Source organism: Acartia tonsa, chromosome 4 (assembly GCF_053477335.1).
Source record: "Acartia tonsa isolate MP-2025a chromosome 4, ASM5347733v1, whole genome shotgun sequence".
Lineage (NCBI taxonomy): Eukaryota > Metazoa > Arthropoda > Copepoda > Calanoida > Acartiidae > Acartia > Acartia tonsa.
Genome location: NC_137263.1, coordinates 10351003 through 10366911, shown reverse-complemented (window position 1 = coordinate 10366911; position 15909 = coordinate 10351003). Strand labels below are relative to the sequence as shown.

At 33.1% G+C, this 15909-nt stretch overlaps 1 protein-coding gene across 1 annotated transcript; it reads right to left on the bottom strand.

Moving 5' to 3' along the window:
- Positions 1–50: 50 nt before the first annotated feature.
- On the bottom strand, positions 51–14677 carry P5CDh1 (delta-1-Pyrroline-5-carboxylate dehydrogenase 1). Its single transcript, XM_080156260.1, has 12 exons — positions 14438–14677; positions 6362–6581; positions 5336–5557; positions 4762–4889; positions 4518–4602; positions 3285–3472; positions 2905–3070; positions 2418–2513; positions 2089–2153; positions 1412–1598; positions 829–905; positions 51–568 (listed from the first exon to the last, which is right to left on the bottom strand). The coding sequence occupies exons 1-12, from the start codon at positions 14476–14478 to the stop codon at positions 334–336; spliced, it is 1710 nt and encodes a 569-aa protein (XP_080012386.1). The 5' UTR covers positions 14479–14677; the 3' UTR covers positions 51–333.
- Positions 14678–15909: the final 1232 nt, after the last annotated feature.

Here is a 15909-nt window from a genome sequence, read left to right as displayed (position 1 = left end):
ACAGGTACAAACAACCCATTACTTTGTACTATTGAAGGAAACATAAAAAGGAACATCAAATCTTTATTTTACTTGATGCAAGTAGTCAAACATTAGTTTATTTAACAAGGATTGTTAAAATATCATTTAATTCATATACAGGCAACTGTTATAATTGCATAATATTAATACTTTTATTAACACAATTTATACAAGTTTTTAAAGAAAGTAGAAACAAACTGGACGGCTATCTAATTTTAATTGAAAAATATTTTTGTATTAATGAATATAATGCCGTTTTTATATAATAATTTGATTTAATATAAATTTGCGCAATTTAAATAAAACTTAAATTTAAGCCTTCATGTAGGGATACCCAACATCGTGGAGAGGTACAAATGTTTGCTTAATAGACTGAGCACTGGCCCACTTCAGCATGTAGTGTGGCCCACCGGCCTTGTCGTTAGTGCCGGACAGCCTGGCGCCGCCGAACGGCTGCTGGCCGACAACGGAGCCGGTGGATTTGTCGTTGACGTAGAAGTTTCCAGCGGTTCCCTTCAAAATATCAGTTGCACGGTTGGCAAATTCCCTGAAAACATTAAAATTATATTAATGTGTTAACACAAGGCTATGAGTGACGTCACCTACAAATAAACCAAAACAAGTATAAGAGTAAAAACTGACAGAAGATAATCAGTGTCGGTTAGATATTTCAATTTAGATAAATAGGTAGTCAATGAAATTTAAAATGGCCCGTATTGGGAGTACGTTAAGTAAAAAAATTCAAAAGCGTTTGTATTACTATATTAGTTTCGCAAAGAAATAACATGCAAAAATAATTTTACTTACTGGTCATGGCAATAGATGGCACCGGTCAAAGCGTAGGGTGTGTGGGTACCAATAGAGTTCATTGTAGCTTCAACATCCTAGGTAAGAAATTAGTTCAATGATTTGTCAATAGATGGCACTTATGAAGGTTAAAAATCGAGTTATTCTAAGATACCCATCAAAACAAGAATGATAACATACGAAGATTTTTTTGTAGAAAACGGGTAATTTTGTTTATCTTAATTGGGGTTTCAAACATTTTAACATCAATTGTCTTATCCCTTTAGTAATTAGAGTACCTACAAACCGTTCCCAAGACTTAGAGTATCTACGCTACTAGTAATTTCACCTGGGATGAAGGGGACATTGGGCTGTTTATTACACTAGTCCCCAAAGTTTTGATAACGTTTTCTAATTCGTTGGCATAACAAATTTGGGGACTTATATTGAATTTTGATCGATTGGTTCATTAAGTTGAGTATCCAAACGTTTCAACCACTAATGGTAATCTACAGAAGGGGTAAATTTGTAACAACAACATTGGAGATGTACATCAATTTATCGGCCATTGTCTTATACCTTAAAATCCCTGAATTTGACGTACCTGGTCAGGATAGACATAAATGGTGACAACAGGACCAAATATTTCCTCTCTGAATATTCTGTCCATGGGAGTTGTCGTGTGAACAATGGTTGGCTGGACAAAGTATCCTACAGAGTCGTCATACTGGCCTCCAGCCACGATAGTTGTGTTGGGGGAGCTCTTGGCGTGCTCAATATATCCAGTAATTCTAAATTAAATACAATATTAGGAAAATTTCTATAAAATATTATAGACTAGCCTCGGAGTTTGAGTTGTGAGGCTAAAGAAATCCTAGCCTAAGAAATTGTATAGAATTTAACAAATTTAATTGAATTATATGCTCTTGAAGACTGTAAGTATTTTGTTTACATGTCGATCTAAAGAATTCGTTAAAAGATTTAGTATTACTGGTTTAATTGCTAATTGTGACACCATGATTATATAAACCTAACTTAGATTAAATTGGGAACTATCTCTTAAAAGGGAGGGAGGGGACATTGGGCTGTTAATTACACTAGTCCCCAAAGTTTTATAACGTTTTCCAATTCATCAATTTAACAACTTAAGGGAGTTTTATTGAATTATGATTGGGTGATTCATTTAGTTAAGTGTCAAAACATTTTAACCACTAATTGTAATATACAGAAGGGTGGCGACACCCCCTGATCAAACTAGGCAATACAACAATTTTTAAATACCTGTCGAATGATTTTTTGTCAATGACAGCAGACATGAAGGAATCGAATTCAGTCACTGATCCAACCTAAAAAAATTATATGTCTACTGACTTTTATAAAAAAAAGGGATGATAACTTAAATAAAAAAAGCCCAACAAAAGAGACAATTGGACTAACGAACATTAAGAACTTAAAAAAATGCAAACATCCCTTCTGTTTAGCTGATAAGGTGAAGAGCGAAGCTGTTAGATAATATGGAAAGAAAAAAAGTAAGCTTTAAATTTAGATAATTAAAAAACTTTACTTTCAGAGTGGGTGAACCAAATGCTCATATAGTACCAAAAATTTACCTTCAAAGTCTTGTGTGTTTCAATGAGACCCTCCTTAATTTTGGGCCACAAAGATTCAGGAACATACACTCTGGAGCAAGCAGAACATTTCTGGCCCTAAAAATAAAAAAATATTATTATTCATTTTATTTAAATTTTCAAACCATTTTCATTCTAATGAACAAAATTATCACTTTGGAAGTAAAAGTGTTAGAGGAAAAATCCGGAGAATAATACATTGTCGTCTATTTTCTAATCCCTCCATCCCCAAAGAATTTTATTCTTGCAAATGATATAATGAGTTTATGAAGTCTGGGGGGAAGACTCATTTATAGTCTCCATTCTTTCTTTGGATTAAGTATTTAACAAAAATTTACTCTATACCCTCAATAATTTCAGTATTTCTTGATGTAAACTTTGATTTAGTTAATTGGTAGTGAACGTGATTCTATATGTTCTAAATTAATCAATTAAAATTGTGTTTTTATAAACAATTAAATAGTCTGACCTGATATTCAAATGCAGATCTGATGGTTGAAGCGACAACAGTCTCAACCTCAGCTGTTGGATGAACAAAATGATAATTCTTGCCACCACACTCTCCCACAAGCTTAGGGAATCCTGTGTAGTTCTGGATGTTCTCTCCAACAGCCTTCCACAGCCACTGGAATGTTCTAAGCAACAACAATAATAATTAAAGTAGTAAATATACATTGTTAATTGCTCAATTATATTAATACTTTGAAATCTTTTTGATAATGTAATCTACTCTACCCTTAAATGTATCCATCTGTTCGTTTTTTAAAACAAATTCAGACAAATGACGCATTGATGTTATTTTCTTTGTTATCTGAATATAATGTAAAATACTCGATGAAAAAAACTTACGGTACGGATCCAGTGAAGTTGACAGCCGCCAGCTCAGGGTGAGCAGTCACAGTCTTGCCAAACACGGGGCCGTCGGAGGGCAGGAAGTTGACAACTCCGTCGGGAAAGCCAGCATCACGGAAGATTTTGTAGATGAGGTAGTTAGACAGGATAGCTGTGTCACTCGGCTTCCACAAGGTTACATTACCCTAAAAATACATTCACTTTATGTTTACAATATTTTTTTCTCCAATTTCGGTCCTTTACTTTAGGATCAAGTAGTCGAAAAGGCTGTTAAATGTAAAACAGCTGGCCGAACTAAGGCCTACTAAGTCTTGAATAACAAAGACACAGTAATGCACGAGCAGCGCGTAAAAATTGGTCTTGACAGATTTAACTGTAAAATTAAATTTAGCTTACCATGAAAGTTGGGATGAAGGCAAGGTTGCCAGCCCTAGCTGTGATATTAAATAGCTTATCATAACATTTGGGGTATAGGCAAGGTTGCAAGAAGTAACTATGAAATCAATATATTTTACCATAGTTGGAGTATAGGCAAGGTTGCCAGCAATAGCTGTAAAAAAAAATATAGCTTACAATAACAGTCGGGATATAGGCAAGATTGCCAGATGTAACTGTGAAATTAAATATATTTTACCATAGTTGGGGTATAGGCAAGGTTGCCAGCAATAGCTGTGAAATAAAAATATAGCTTACAATAACAGTCGGGATATAGACAAGATTGCCAGATGTAGCTGTGATATTAAATAGCTTACCATAACAGTTGGGATGTAGGCAAAGTTGCCAGCGATAGCTGTGAAGTTAAATAGCTTACCATAACAGATGAGGAGTATGCAAGGTTGCCAGCTGTTACTGTGAAATTAGATATAGCTTAGCATAACAGTTGGGGTGTAGGCAAGGTTGCCAGCGATAGCTGTGATATTAAATAGCTTACCATAACAGTTGGGATGTAGGCAAGGTTGCCAGCGATAGCTGTGAAGTTAAATAGCTTACCATAACAGTTGAGGAGTATGCAAGGTTGCCAGCTGTTACTGTGAAATTAGATATAGCTTACCATAACAGTTGGGGTGTAGGCAAGGTTGCCAGCGATAGCTGTGATATTAGATAGCTAACCATAACAGTTGGGGTGTAGGCAAGGTTGCCAGCGATAGCTGTGAAGTTAAATAGCTTACCATAACAGTTGAGGAGTATGCAAGGTTGCCAGCTGTTACTGTGAAATTAGATATAGCTTACCATAACAGTTGGGGTGTAGGCAAGGTTGCCAGCAATAGCTGTGAAATTAAAGGGAGTCACAGAAGCAATAAATCCCTCCAAAGATCTGAAACATTTTTTTCATTATTAATTTCATACTATTGTTAAAAAAAATATTTAAATGGTCCATTATACTTATTGAAAAAAAAATATTTATGCGCATAGATTCTATAATTTATACAAGTTTTAAGATTTAACATAAGGTATTAAATTCTCTATTTTGTACCTGTATCTCATAAGATTAAGAGTTTGTTCGGGATTTTCACTGATAGGTTGCCAGTTGTACAGCTCTTTGGCAAAGTATGTGTTGAATCTGAAGAAATCTATCAGCTCAGCTGCAGAATCAATCTCGGCCTAAAATTATGTAAATAGTTTGGTTCTCTTGTAGAAGTTAATCAAGCAATAGAAGCTTGGTCGTTTTAGATAAGCGAAAATATGTTGATCTATTGCAAAGCCACTCAGTAAACAGTACCCTTTCTTGGTTACTTAGTTTACAGTCTCTATGCAGTTATTAACACTGATTGAATTATTAGGCCCTTTTTAGAAATATGTTTTCCTTAAAAAGGCCCTAATCTAAATAGTTGGGAATGAAGGGCGTTAGATCCCTCTTCATTACCCCAAACAAATTTATTGTCAAGTACTTTAAATGCCCCCCCCCCCCCCAAAACCCAAAAGCATGGAATTCTTAGACTAGCCTTCGAAATTGTATAGGATTTTGCCTGACATCAAGAGAGGAAATTTTTGTTTTGAAAATAAGTTAAGCAAATCTGTATGAACTAAAATGCTGATGTATGACTAACCTGAATAATTGTTTTAGCTTGTCCCAGCATGGTTGTGGCATTCAATTGAGCGCGATACTTTCCTGACATGTCATCAGACACCTTCCTAAACATGTCAATCTTCTCGTCGATGGGAACTCTCTCCCAGTCAGCCTTTGCCTTCAGGGAGACATCGATGGCCTTGTTGACGAGCTCTGGGGTGGCCCAGTAGAATTTGGCCACCTTCTTCTTGTGGTCGTGGGGCTGAAATATAGTGGAGAAAAAATCAAATCTGTTTTAATTCTATAATATTAAGTAGAACGATATCTGTCCGTCTGTCTGTCTGATTCAGGGTAATTTTGGATATAGCAGAGTTCGGGTCTAGACAAATCTACAATTTTCAGTTAATTAACTCCTTAATGGGCAGGATATACATAAGAAATTCGTAACAGGACTCCATATGAGTTTTTCCTTTTTTCGTTCACTTTTTATATGAAATTAAATACTTAAAACAAAACATTGACCAACAGACCAAATTTTAGACAGTTTCATTATTTGAACTTTTTATACACCATTAGATTAGGTTTATCATTTTTTTCCAAGCAAAAGTTTTTTGTAATTATATGGAAAAATTTTAAAATATAGCAAAGGTTTGTTGACCTCTAACTTTATAGTTAACAGGTGTCTTTCATTTTATACTTTTAATAGAAAAGATTACATTTAGTGCATTTCTATATGCCGTGCCACGATTTTATTAGCAATTTTTATATGCAAAGCTACTCTATAAGTGATCGTATCTGTCAGTCTGTGGGTATGTCTTTCAGGTAGGAATGATTCTCATACTTATTATCTTTCCTTCTTTCTTCATTACTAGCAGCTACGCCCCTAGATGTATCTACTAGGGGCACTTGAGAGATGAAGGAAGTCAAGCCTTACTTTATTTTTAGTGTTAAAGATTAAAGTAGAAAAAGCATATCGGTACATCAGTTAGCAAGATTCTTCGCTTCAGACACACCAGACATCCTTTCAATTTTATACAAGGATAACATATCTATATGAACTGCTTACCATTGGTTGATACTGAACATTATCAGTCCTGTACTCCTTGCCACCAATGACAATGGGAATATCCTCTGTGACACCATCCAGAGCTGACAGAGCCGCCTCCAGGTCCTGTCTCTCCTTGCTGCCGGGCAGGTAGCTCAGCACTGGCTCATTGGCGATCTTGAAGTCCTTCAGCTCGATGTCTGTCTTGGGAACCACGGAGGAGATGGTGCGCACGCCAATTCTAAATTAGTTGAAAAATAAAAAAAATAATTTTTTATACTTTATTTTCTTTGTATTGATATTACCATAATATCCATCTTTTGCAGAGATAGAGAGAGAGAGAGATAGAGGGGGAGACAACGGGCTGTTTATTACACTAGTTCCCAAAGTTTTATATAAAGTTTTCTTATTCGTTGTCTTTACAACTTTGGGGACTTGAGGGAAGCTAGTAAAAGTGGCTGACTCAGATTATGACGTCAAAAAATTAACCAATGAGAGGCCAGTATACACTGTAATTGACCAATGGTAAAATTTATAGTGGCCTGTCATTGGTTAATTTTTTTGACGTCATAATCTGAATCAGCCACTGTTACTAGCTTTGACTTGAGGGGATTTTGATTGGTTGTTTCTTTAAGTTGTTCAAACGTTTCAACCACTAATTTTAATCTACAGAAGAAGTAATATTTTGTGTCTCATCATTGGGGATGTACATCAATTTATCGGCCATTGTCTTATCCCTTTAGATCCCTGCATCTTTTGTAACTTAGAGTCAATCAATGCAGGTTGCATATCCTTGAACAGACACTAGACGCGATCGAAAAATTAAAGAATGCAATTGTTCAAATTAAGATTTTCTTGAGATATATAACAAAATCAGTATAAAATTAGAACTTTAGAATTTAAAATAAAATTTGTCCTGATTAATTAGATTATTGAAACTAGCCAGACCAAGGACTAATTTATTGAAAGCGTGGGAAGACGAGTATTTTTGTAAATACACAACAAATGTTATATTTTAACAAGGGTACAAAAAGTGTAATCCAACCATGTACTCCGATAATGTACACAGGTTGGTGGAAAAAGTACAAGGGCAAATAAGCACATAGGATGAATTTAAAACATGAATTATTTCTATTCAGTTGTTAAGATCTCGTTGTCTCATACATTTTTAGAAAATAAATCAATTTAAAAGTATTTGTAGAAATGTACTGTACAAATTCTGACCCTGAATTAGGCTGCCATTTTATCTTTGATTATATTAGAAAGTAAATTAGAGCAAATATTTGTAGCTTCCCTATAACTATGGTACGTATGTCATTATCCGAGCGTCACTTCATCTCAGTAAGTTTAGTATTTTCTTTTAAGTTATATATCTACTTTAAATACAAAGTAGAACGATGTATGTCTGTCTGTTTTTTTGTCTGTTTGTAACGAAGGATCTCGCTAACCGCTGAACCGATCGGGTTCTCCTTAACATGGTGGCTTCTCATAAGTCCAGGGAAGGTTTATAACTATTTTAGGGGAGGGTACCACCACCCTCCCAAGAGAAATCGCCCCTAGAAAAAAATTAAACCCCCACAAAAAAAATTAATTCAATTTTTTAAACTAAATTTAAAAAGTAGGGGCACCCCAACCCCCAAAAAAATTTCTCCCCACCAAAATTTTTTTTTTTACTTTTTCTTTTTAAATCTAAATTTAGTGCCCTCCTCAAGTGCCTCTAGAGGCTTCTAGGGGCGTAGCCGCTAGTATACATATAAAGTCAAATCTATTTAAAATCGAAATTATGCTTTATTACCATTTATCTAGAGTTAAACACCAGAGGGGGAAGGGTTTAAATAACTGTAAGTCTCTTTCATTATTCATTTTTCTTAATTAACAAGTAAAATGTTCAATTACAAGAAACGACATAAGAAACAAATTTTTTGACATTCTGTCATAAAATGTCAATAAATTACATATACGGAATAACGGACGCGCCGTGTATGCATAGGAGATTTACTTACAATAAACATGTGATTTTCTAGCTCCTTAAAATCTGTTAAATTGCTAATGGCATTACTTCAGAGTACACATTTAAATAAAGGAAAGCCGTTTTTTAGCCGTCGCGCGCTTTCTCTCCTGCATGAATTAAACTAAATATTTTGAATGTCAAGAATTTTTCAAATTTTCCTTTTATATTGGACTCTTTCAACCCTTTCATTGAGAACATTAAGTTAAGACCATGAAAAACTTGCATTCACCTTCAGGTATAAACTGTCAAATCATGTAGTTATAATTTCACCATAAGAATGTGTTATATATCAACCTTGACAAACTTTTAAAAAGTTATTTAGTCGATAATGAAATCTAATATTAACAAATTGCAGTCAGTTTAACAGATTACCAAGTAATAGTATCAGGATTTCATGCTTTTTGTTACTATTTCTTTAAAGAGAGGGTCTAAAAACTGAGGCTGTAAAGTTTTAACCATTACACGAAGCAACCAAACATAGTCTGGATTTCACAAAAAAATCAGATGAAATTACCAAATATTTTTTCGAATTTTTTCAGTTGTTGGTTACAGCTGCTTTGAGGCGAGGGGGTGAGAATAGGTTCAAATAAGAGGATATTGTTAAATTTAATGTTACTATGCTAAGCCTACTTTTGTACACGTGACACATATTACCTAGACCATGGTACACTGTAAAGAAAATAACTACAAATTTGAAACTTTAATTACAAAGTTTTACTCTAAAGTTTATGGGTAGAACTGTTAAACCAATTATGTTGTCATAGGTACACTTATTTAGAAGATGGGATATCTAAATAGATATATTATTACTTGGATCTTACACCAGAGTTTCATGTTTCTAATAAAGTGAAACAAGGAGCGCGCTAAAATAACGATTTCCCCTTTTCACCGCCTTTACCCCACATCCTCCCCTCCTATTCGATGAACGAACTGACAATTTTTCCCCTGTCATAATATCCACGTATATTCTACGTTCATTTTATCTACAACATATATTGGAATAATTATTAAAGCGTAGTAAATCAGGGAGTAAGGGAGGGGACAATGGGCAATTAATTCAATATAAGAGTTATCAAAGAAAGGGCATGAAATCCAGTTTAATCCAATAAATTTGTAGGAAATTATAAAGGGATTGTTAATTAAATAATAGATTTCCATAGCGTCATGTAAAGTGAAATCACAACTTCTTTTGATGAAATATATTGAGGTTTTTTGGTGTGATTTTTATATTAAAAGATTATTGGACCTGGCCAGCTCCTAGCAAGAATATGACTGCCCCTTTTTATTCTGTTTATTTCCCTTGCCCCTTTCCCCCACCTCCCTTCTCCCCGTCTGCTACATTCCAAACTAACACAACGAGTGTTTATTTCCCTTCCCCCCACTTCCCTTATCCCGTCTCCCCGTCTGCAATATTCAAAACATACATAACGAGTAGCGGCATTCTATGCGCAAGTCCCCAAACTCAGTCAGAAACTGCTAAATTCTTGCACATTCCCTTTAAGCCAGTCCCCAAAGTCTGAGACTCCTAAAAATTGAATATTCGATCCATTGTCCCCTCCCTTACTCCCTGGTAGTAAATACTTTAATATTCCTTTTAAATATTTTCACTTGGAATACATATGTACTACCCTTCCAAAATTTTCCATTAAAAAACATTTTTACTTACTTTACAAGTGCATTGGAGAACCCCTTTTTTCACTTAATATTATTTTTTGACTAGTAACACGTCTTATTCCCTGCTTTTTAAAAGCGAAGCTTTTCTATAATTAGGGTCGGTCCGTCCGTACGTCCGTCCGTTCGTAACGGATAGCTTTTTTCGCTAATTTAGGCATGTTAGAATTGTCCTATTGATTTCAAACTTTGCATAGTGATTCCTGTAGTAGTTAGGTACGATTTAGAAAGCGTAGCAACTCTATAATCATTACCAGAATGTCCGTACGTCCATTTTGAACATGTTGATTTTTTTACTTTTTTAACAACAAATTTTCATGTGATCTAATAATCCGATTGATCTGATTTTTGGTATACTGATTTCTGGGACAACAAAGTACAATATTATAAGCGAAGCAACTCTATAATTAAGTCCTAAAACTGTAAGTATGTCCATAAACACTATTCTGTATCAAACAGTTTTTCAACAATATTACTTACAATTTTGCTTCGACATTTATACATTTATATTCTGATTATTCAGTTCTGACACTATACAAGTGTTAGTGTCCGTTTGTCCTACCGTTTCAGTGCTTCGCTTTTATAGATGTTGTCATCCTTGTTATCTTAAATGATTACCATGGGTTATAATTATAAAACCAACCAGGGAAATATTTTTTGTAGCTGCTGTCAAACTAAAATGCAGGGTTTCGGATCCGCATTGATTGTATGCGGATCCAGATCCGGTTCCGGATCCTTGACAATAAAAATAAAATCACCAATTTTTTCAAAAAAATTTCATTCTTTGATTCGAAGTCAAAAATACTTTTAATTTTCAAGTCTGAACCTAAACCTTCAAGATTGGCTCTCATCAAGAGAATGTCTGAGATTTTATATAAATTTAGGTAGATTTTTCCATTTTTTTAAGTCCAAGGATCCGGATCCGCATTTTTTTGCGGATCCGGATCCGGATCCGGATCCTTGGACTCAAAAATATGCGAATCCTTGCGGATCCGGATCCGGATCCGAAACCCTGCTAAAATGCATTTAAAAATATTTTCTATTCTTGTGTTCTGTAAAAATATCCAACTGAAACTATTTTTTTTTGTGAAAACAACAACAAAAAACAAACGGTGATTTTTTTTGCAAGAAAATGTGCCTGGATTTTTTCATCTGCGGTAAGAAAAATGTAAATTTAAACATATCTACGTACTATTCCTAATGTATCTAGTAAAATGTGGAAAATCAAGTAAAAGTTGACAGACGAAACTTAATTGCGACGGTTTTGGTATTGGATCTAAGAACTATGGAGTAAGTCTTTTAAAACCCCTATTTATATTTATGCTTTTAACCATGTTAACAATTTGAATAAGTGAAAGGTTATACCGATTAAACATACTTTTAGAGAAGTTTTATAAATTGACTTTAATATATAATTTTTATACAAATAAAAAGATTTTTTTTTATCATGATTCTAAGCCTTCAACAAAAACCCCCTAGAGGATAGGGTTAAAATTTCTAGTGAATGATAATGAATCCTTTTAAAATAAATTCTTAGATAAAATATACATTTTGTATCAATTAACTTAAAAGTGTTGACTGTAATTAGAAGTAAAACCAAAATGTACATACCTATAATACAGTAAACAAAAAAAAAAAGTTTTTGCTAATTAAGATTTTTTTTAAATTAAAAAATGAATACAACATTTAGTGTTTTTTTATATGTAAAATATCCATTTAAAATTAATTAATTAATGATTTTTAATTTTAAAAATTTTACTCTTTCGAGAAAACACTTTTTTTGTTTACATCTTTAGAAATATAAATTTAAAATAAAGATAAAGAAGTTGTGTGACAAGTAACAACTCCTCCCACACAGGAAGGGAGGAGACATTGGGCTGTTTATTACACTAGTCCCAAAAGTTTTATACTAACCTTTTCTTATCCGTTGGCTTTTTAACTTTGGGAACTTTTATTGAACTTTGATTGGTTGGTTATTAAGAAATGATCAAACTTGCCCACCACAAATTATAATGTACAGAAGAGGTAATTTTGTGTATCATCATTATGGATCTACATCAATTTATTAGCCATTGTCTTATCCCTTTAGATCCTTGCCCCCCACATTATCAACCAAATAACCACAGGTAGGGATATCTCATCTAAAGAAAATGTATCTCCCACAACTTTTTTTGCTAATTATTGAAGCAAAATGAAGCGTTTATTTGCATTTTTAGGTAAATGTAGACAATAAGATATTCACAAGTATAAACTTAAGAACTTTTCGCGCCATGTTAGCCTTAACCCATATGACTATAATGATATCTATAATACAAAGTAGTGTCTGTCTGTCTATCTGCCCGTCTGTCTGTCTGTCTGAAGCTTAATATCTCAGTAACTACTGAACCGATTGGGCTCAGTAATTGAAAAATCCCCCCCCCCAAAAAAAAAAAATTTAAACTAAAATCTAAAAAATGGGGGTTCGACTACCCCCCCCCCTCCCACACACACAAAAAATTCCCCCCCAAAGAAATGTTTTAAAACTCCTTTTCTTAAAAATCTAAATAACACAAAAAAGGTTGCTAAAACCTCTTGAGGCAAAGCCCCTAGAGGCTAGGGGCGAAGCCGCTAGTAATATATATTAAACATACATGACAACATCCATAAAAGCGAAGCTTACCAGACCAGACAAACGAAATAGACAAAACTAAAACATAAATACAGATTTATTGATACGGGATGCTGTGAGTATTGATGCAAAAAATATGACGTAACAAAAAAAATTAGCCAATGAGAGGCCACTATAAATTTTACCATTGGTCAATAACGGCCTCTCATTGGCTATTTTTTTTGTTACGTCATATTTTTTGCACCAATACTCACAGCATCTTGATACGGACATACTTTAAGACTTGATTGTGGAGATACTTCGCTTTTAACACCGTGCCCAGTCGTCCAAGCACCTTAGTAATTTCAAGTGATTTAGATTATATTATTTTAAAAACTGTTGCTATTAAAGCTGAATAATCATAATGAAAAATGAATATAAGAACTTTTAAGTAATAATTATAGTAGAGCCTATCTTACTACCTAAATCTTACAGGAATCATATTTCAAAGATTAAAGATGATATAACGATTTTAATAAGCCTATAAGACAAAACAGATTTTAATACCATAACAGAATATTCACAAACATAATCTGTGACATTAATAATGTTTTTAAGATAGTGAAAATAAACATAGGTAAAACGTTTCGTGCACAAATTGATGAAACAAGAATTGAATAATTATGGAATAGCTGCACTACAATTTACAATACACATTTTTAGACGGTTGGGATGTTGAAAATATTTCTCCTTCTTAAACTTGTGAAGAGTAAACATAAAATTAATTAAGACAGACAATGAATAGTTGAAAATAGTATATTATAAATTTTAGCTTGATTTTGATTTTTTATTATCCTTTTGATTGACTAATAAATTGTCTTGGAATTTCCCTGTGACAAAATACAAGATACAATACTTCTAGTAGCTTAGTAGACAATCCATAAAAATTTGAAAAAACTTTTCTGGCAACTGCGGAAACTTGTGTCCCTCATGGCTCCATTAAGCCCTACTTAATCTAATCCAACATTAAAGTAGATTCACTAGCAAGCCCCACATATAAAAAAACAACAGTTAAATAGGATGGATGTTTTGCTTCCTCTAAATGACTTGTAGCTTACTAATTAATAAATTATTTTATAATATAAGTTTCTTCGTTTAAGACAAATAATAATTTCTTTATTGTTATTGTTAAATTGTAATATTATCGAAAATATTCTTTTAAGTTGAGAGAAAGATTTTTATCCTCCCAATTAAAATACTGGTGAGATAGGAGGACAATTAGAAATCCTTTGATTTTAAATACTTCTTGTCACAATGAACAATAATTTGGAATAAAGCCAACTCTTTTAAATTTTATTCATTGGCAACATTTTTTTAGGGGCGAAAAATGCCTTTGACAACTGCTTGACTAAGCTATAAAACACTATTTATATAAAACAAACTAAAAGCCTTTAATGTTTGTGTTTTTAAGTCACAAATCAAAAAGAATTAAATAACACAATAAAAATCTTTATCTATATGGCAACAAATATATTGAAAAAAGGTAAAAAAATATATGATTTTTTCAGAGGAAGAAAAACAAAAATAATATAGCAAACGTCATTTTTAAGTACATTATCACAAAAATGTAGATATCTTTTGTTTAAAATCAAACAGAACATTCGGTTTGATCTTAAAATTATTTTTACCTTGAAGAGTCTTTTTACTACAAAAGGATTGCTTAAAAAAAATAGTAGGAAAAAAGTTAGGAAATTTCCGTTACTTTGAAAAAGTTTTTTTTTCTCGAAACGTTGTTCTTTTTTATATTCCAACAGCCAAAAAAACTTACTTGTGACATCCTCTAGAAATTGTTTTAGCAACAGGCAACATTGTGGATAATAATCTTCAATAATTTATTTTTAAAATCACAAATATTAATTGGTTTTCTTCTATTTTTTCAGTATTTACACCAACACATACAGAGCCGAACAAAAATTTGACTGCGAAGCCTTCGTTTGTTCGTGTTGTAAAGGTGATCTGATGATGGAATCACACGCACAGAAACTAACACACACACACAGAAATACACACGCACAAACATACACAACCACACACACCCACACACACACCGCTAAACAGATGTGCAAAAAGGGAAATATTCTTATTTATTTAATTTTTTAGTCTATCAAAAATTGTATTCAATTGAATTTATTTGTTTAAAAAGTTTTAGTAAAAATAATATTGTAGAGAATATTTATTTGAAAAAAAGTTTAATGTTACTTTCTTTTCGGCTCTCAGAGCTTTCCACTAGCAAGCACATGCCTCTCTCTCTACACCATTTACAGACGGAGGTAAAGAGGTATAAACGGTGTAATATTACTCCAGGAGACGTGGGGGGAGGGGGGAGGGGGATATGAGGGGGCCTTGGAGTAGGTTAAGGAATATAACAAAGAACAAAATGGGAAGGGAATAATATTATTATTTTGGAAATTTCCATTTACAATTTAAAAAAAAGTATTATTATAGGTATATTTTTGTATCAACTTATTAAGCAGAAATTCCTAAAATATTTACTGGATCTAAATAATTTTCCCGTAGATTTTTATCAATCTGGTATTATACGTATTTGTCACAGACATTAAAAAAGAATAATTTCAAAATTACAGATTTTCGCGCGCTAGTTAGCTAAATTTTTTAGAAGGATTTTCCACAATGTTTGAAAACGTTGCTCCGCTTGTAATACTATACATACCTCGCTGTTACCAGGCGCGTGTATTTAGGAAAATATAGGAGCTGCGTGCGGAGTAGTACTAGTAATGGGGGTGTCATATTAGATAGTGCTCAACCAACACAGTAAATTAAAATTTATGATTTTTTTTCTAATTTATATGACTGACATTTAAAAGTCAGGTCTATGTGAACATGACCTGGCATTTCAAAGTCATTTCTATAATAATTTAAATCGGTGCCATTTTAGAATGGAGTTGAATCTGACGTATCCCTGACGGTCATGTTTCTGGAGCGATGATTTTGAATAAATAGGTATAAGAAAAAAAATGAATAATAGATGAAATTAAGCCCAAGTTTGCGTTACTAACATACAGACAGACATAGGGAGTTGTTGAAGCGCTAAGATTCATAGAACATGCTGCGTGTTTAAAATTGCGGGTAATTTATTTGAGTATATTCCATTAAATTGAGTGAAAGGTTTGGTGATTTTTTTGTAAAAATTTCTTATTAAAATTTAAGATCAGCATTCTATTTTTTTGACCGCATGCTATCTTATTAAAAACAAAAATAGCAACATTCTTCAATACAAAG

Excerpts from the sequence above, each read along its gene's own strand:
- P5CDh1 (XM_080156260.1), bottom strand. The coding sequence starts at position 14,478 with ATGTTGCCTGTTGCTAAAACAATTTCTAGAGGATGTCACAA. Across the intron at positions 2,514-2,904 it reads GATCTGCATTTGAATATCAG|GGCCAGAAATGTTCTGCTTG; the intron begins GTCAGACTATTT and ends TTTTATTTTTAG. Across the intron at positions 2,154-2,417 it reads AAACACACAAGACTTTGAAG|GTTGGATCAGTGACTGAATT; the intron begins GTAAATTTTTGG and ends TAATTTTTTTAG.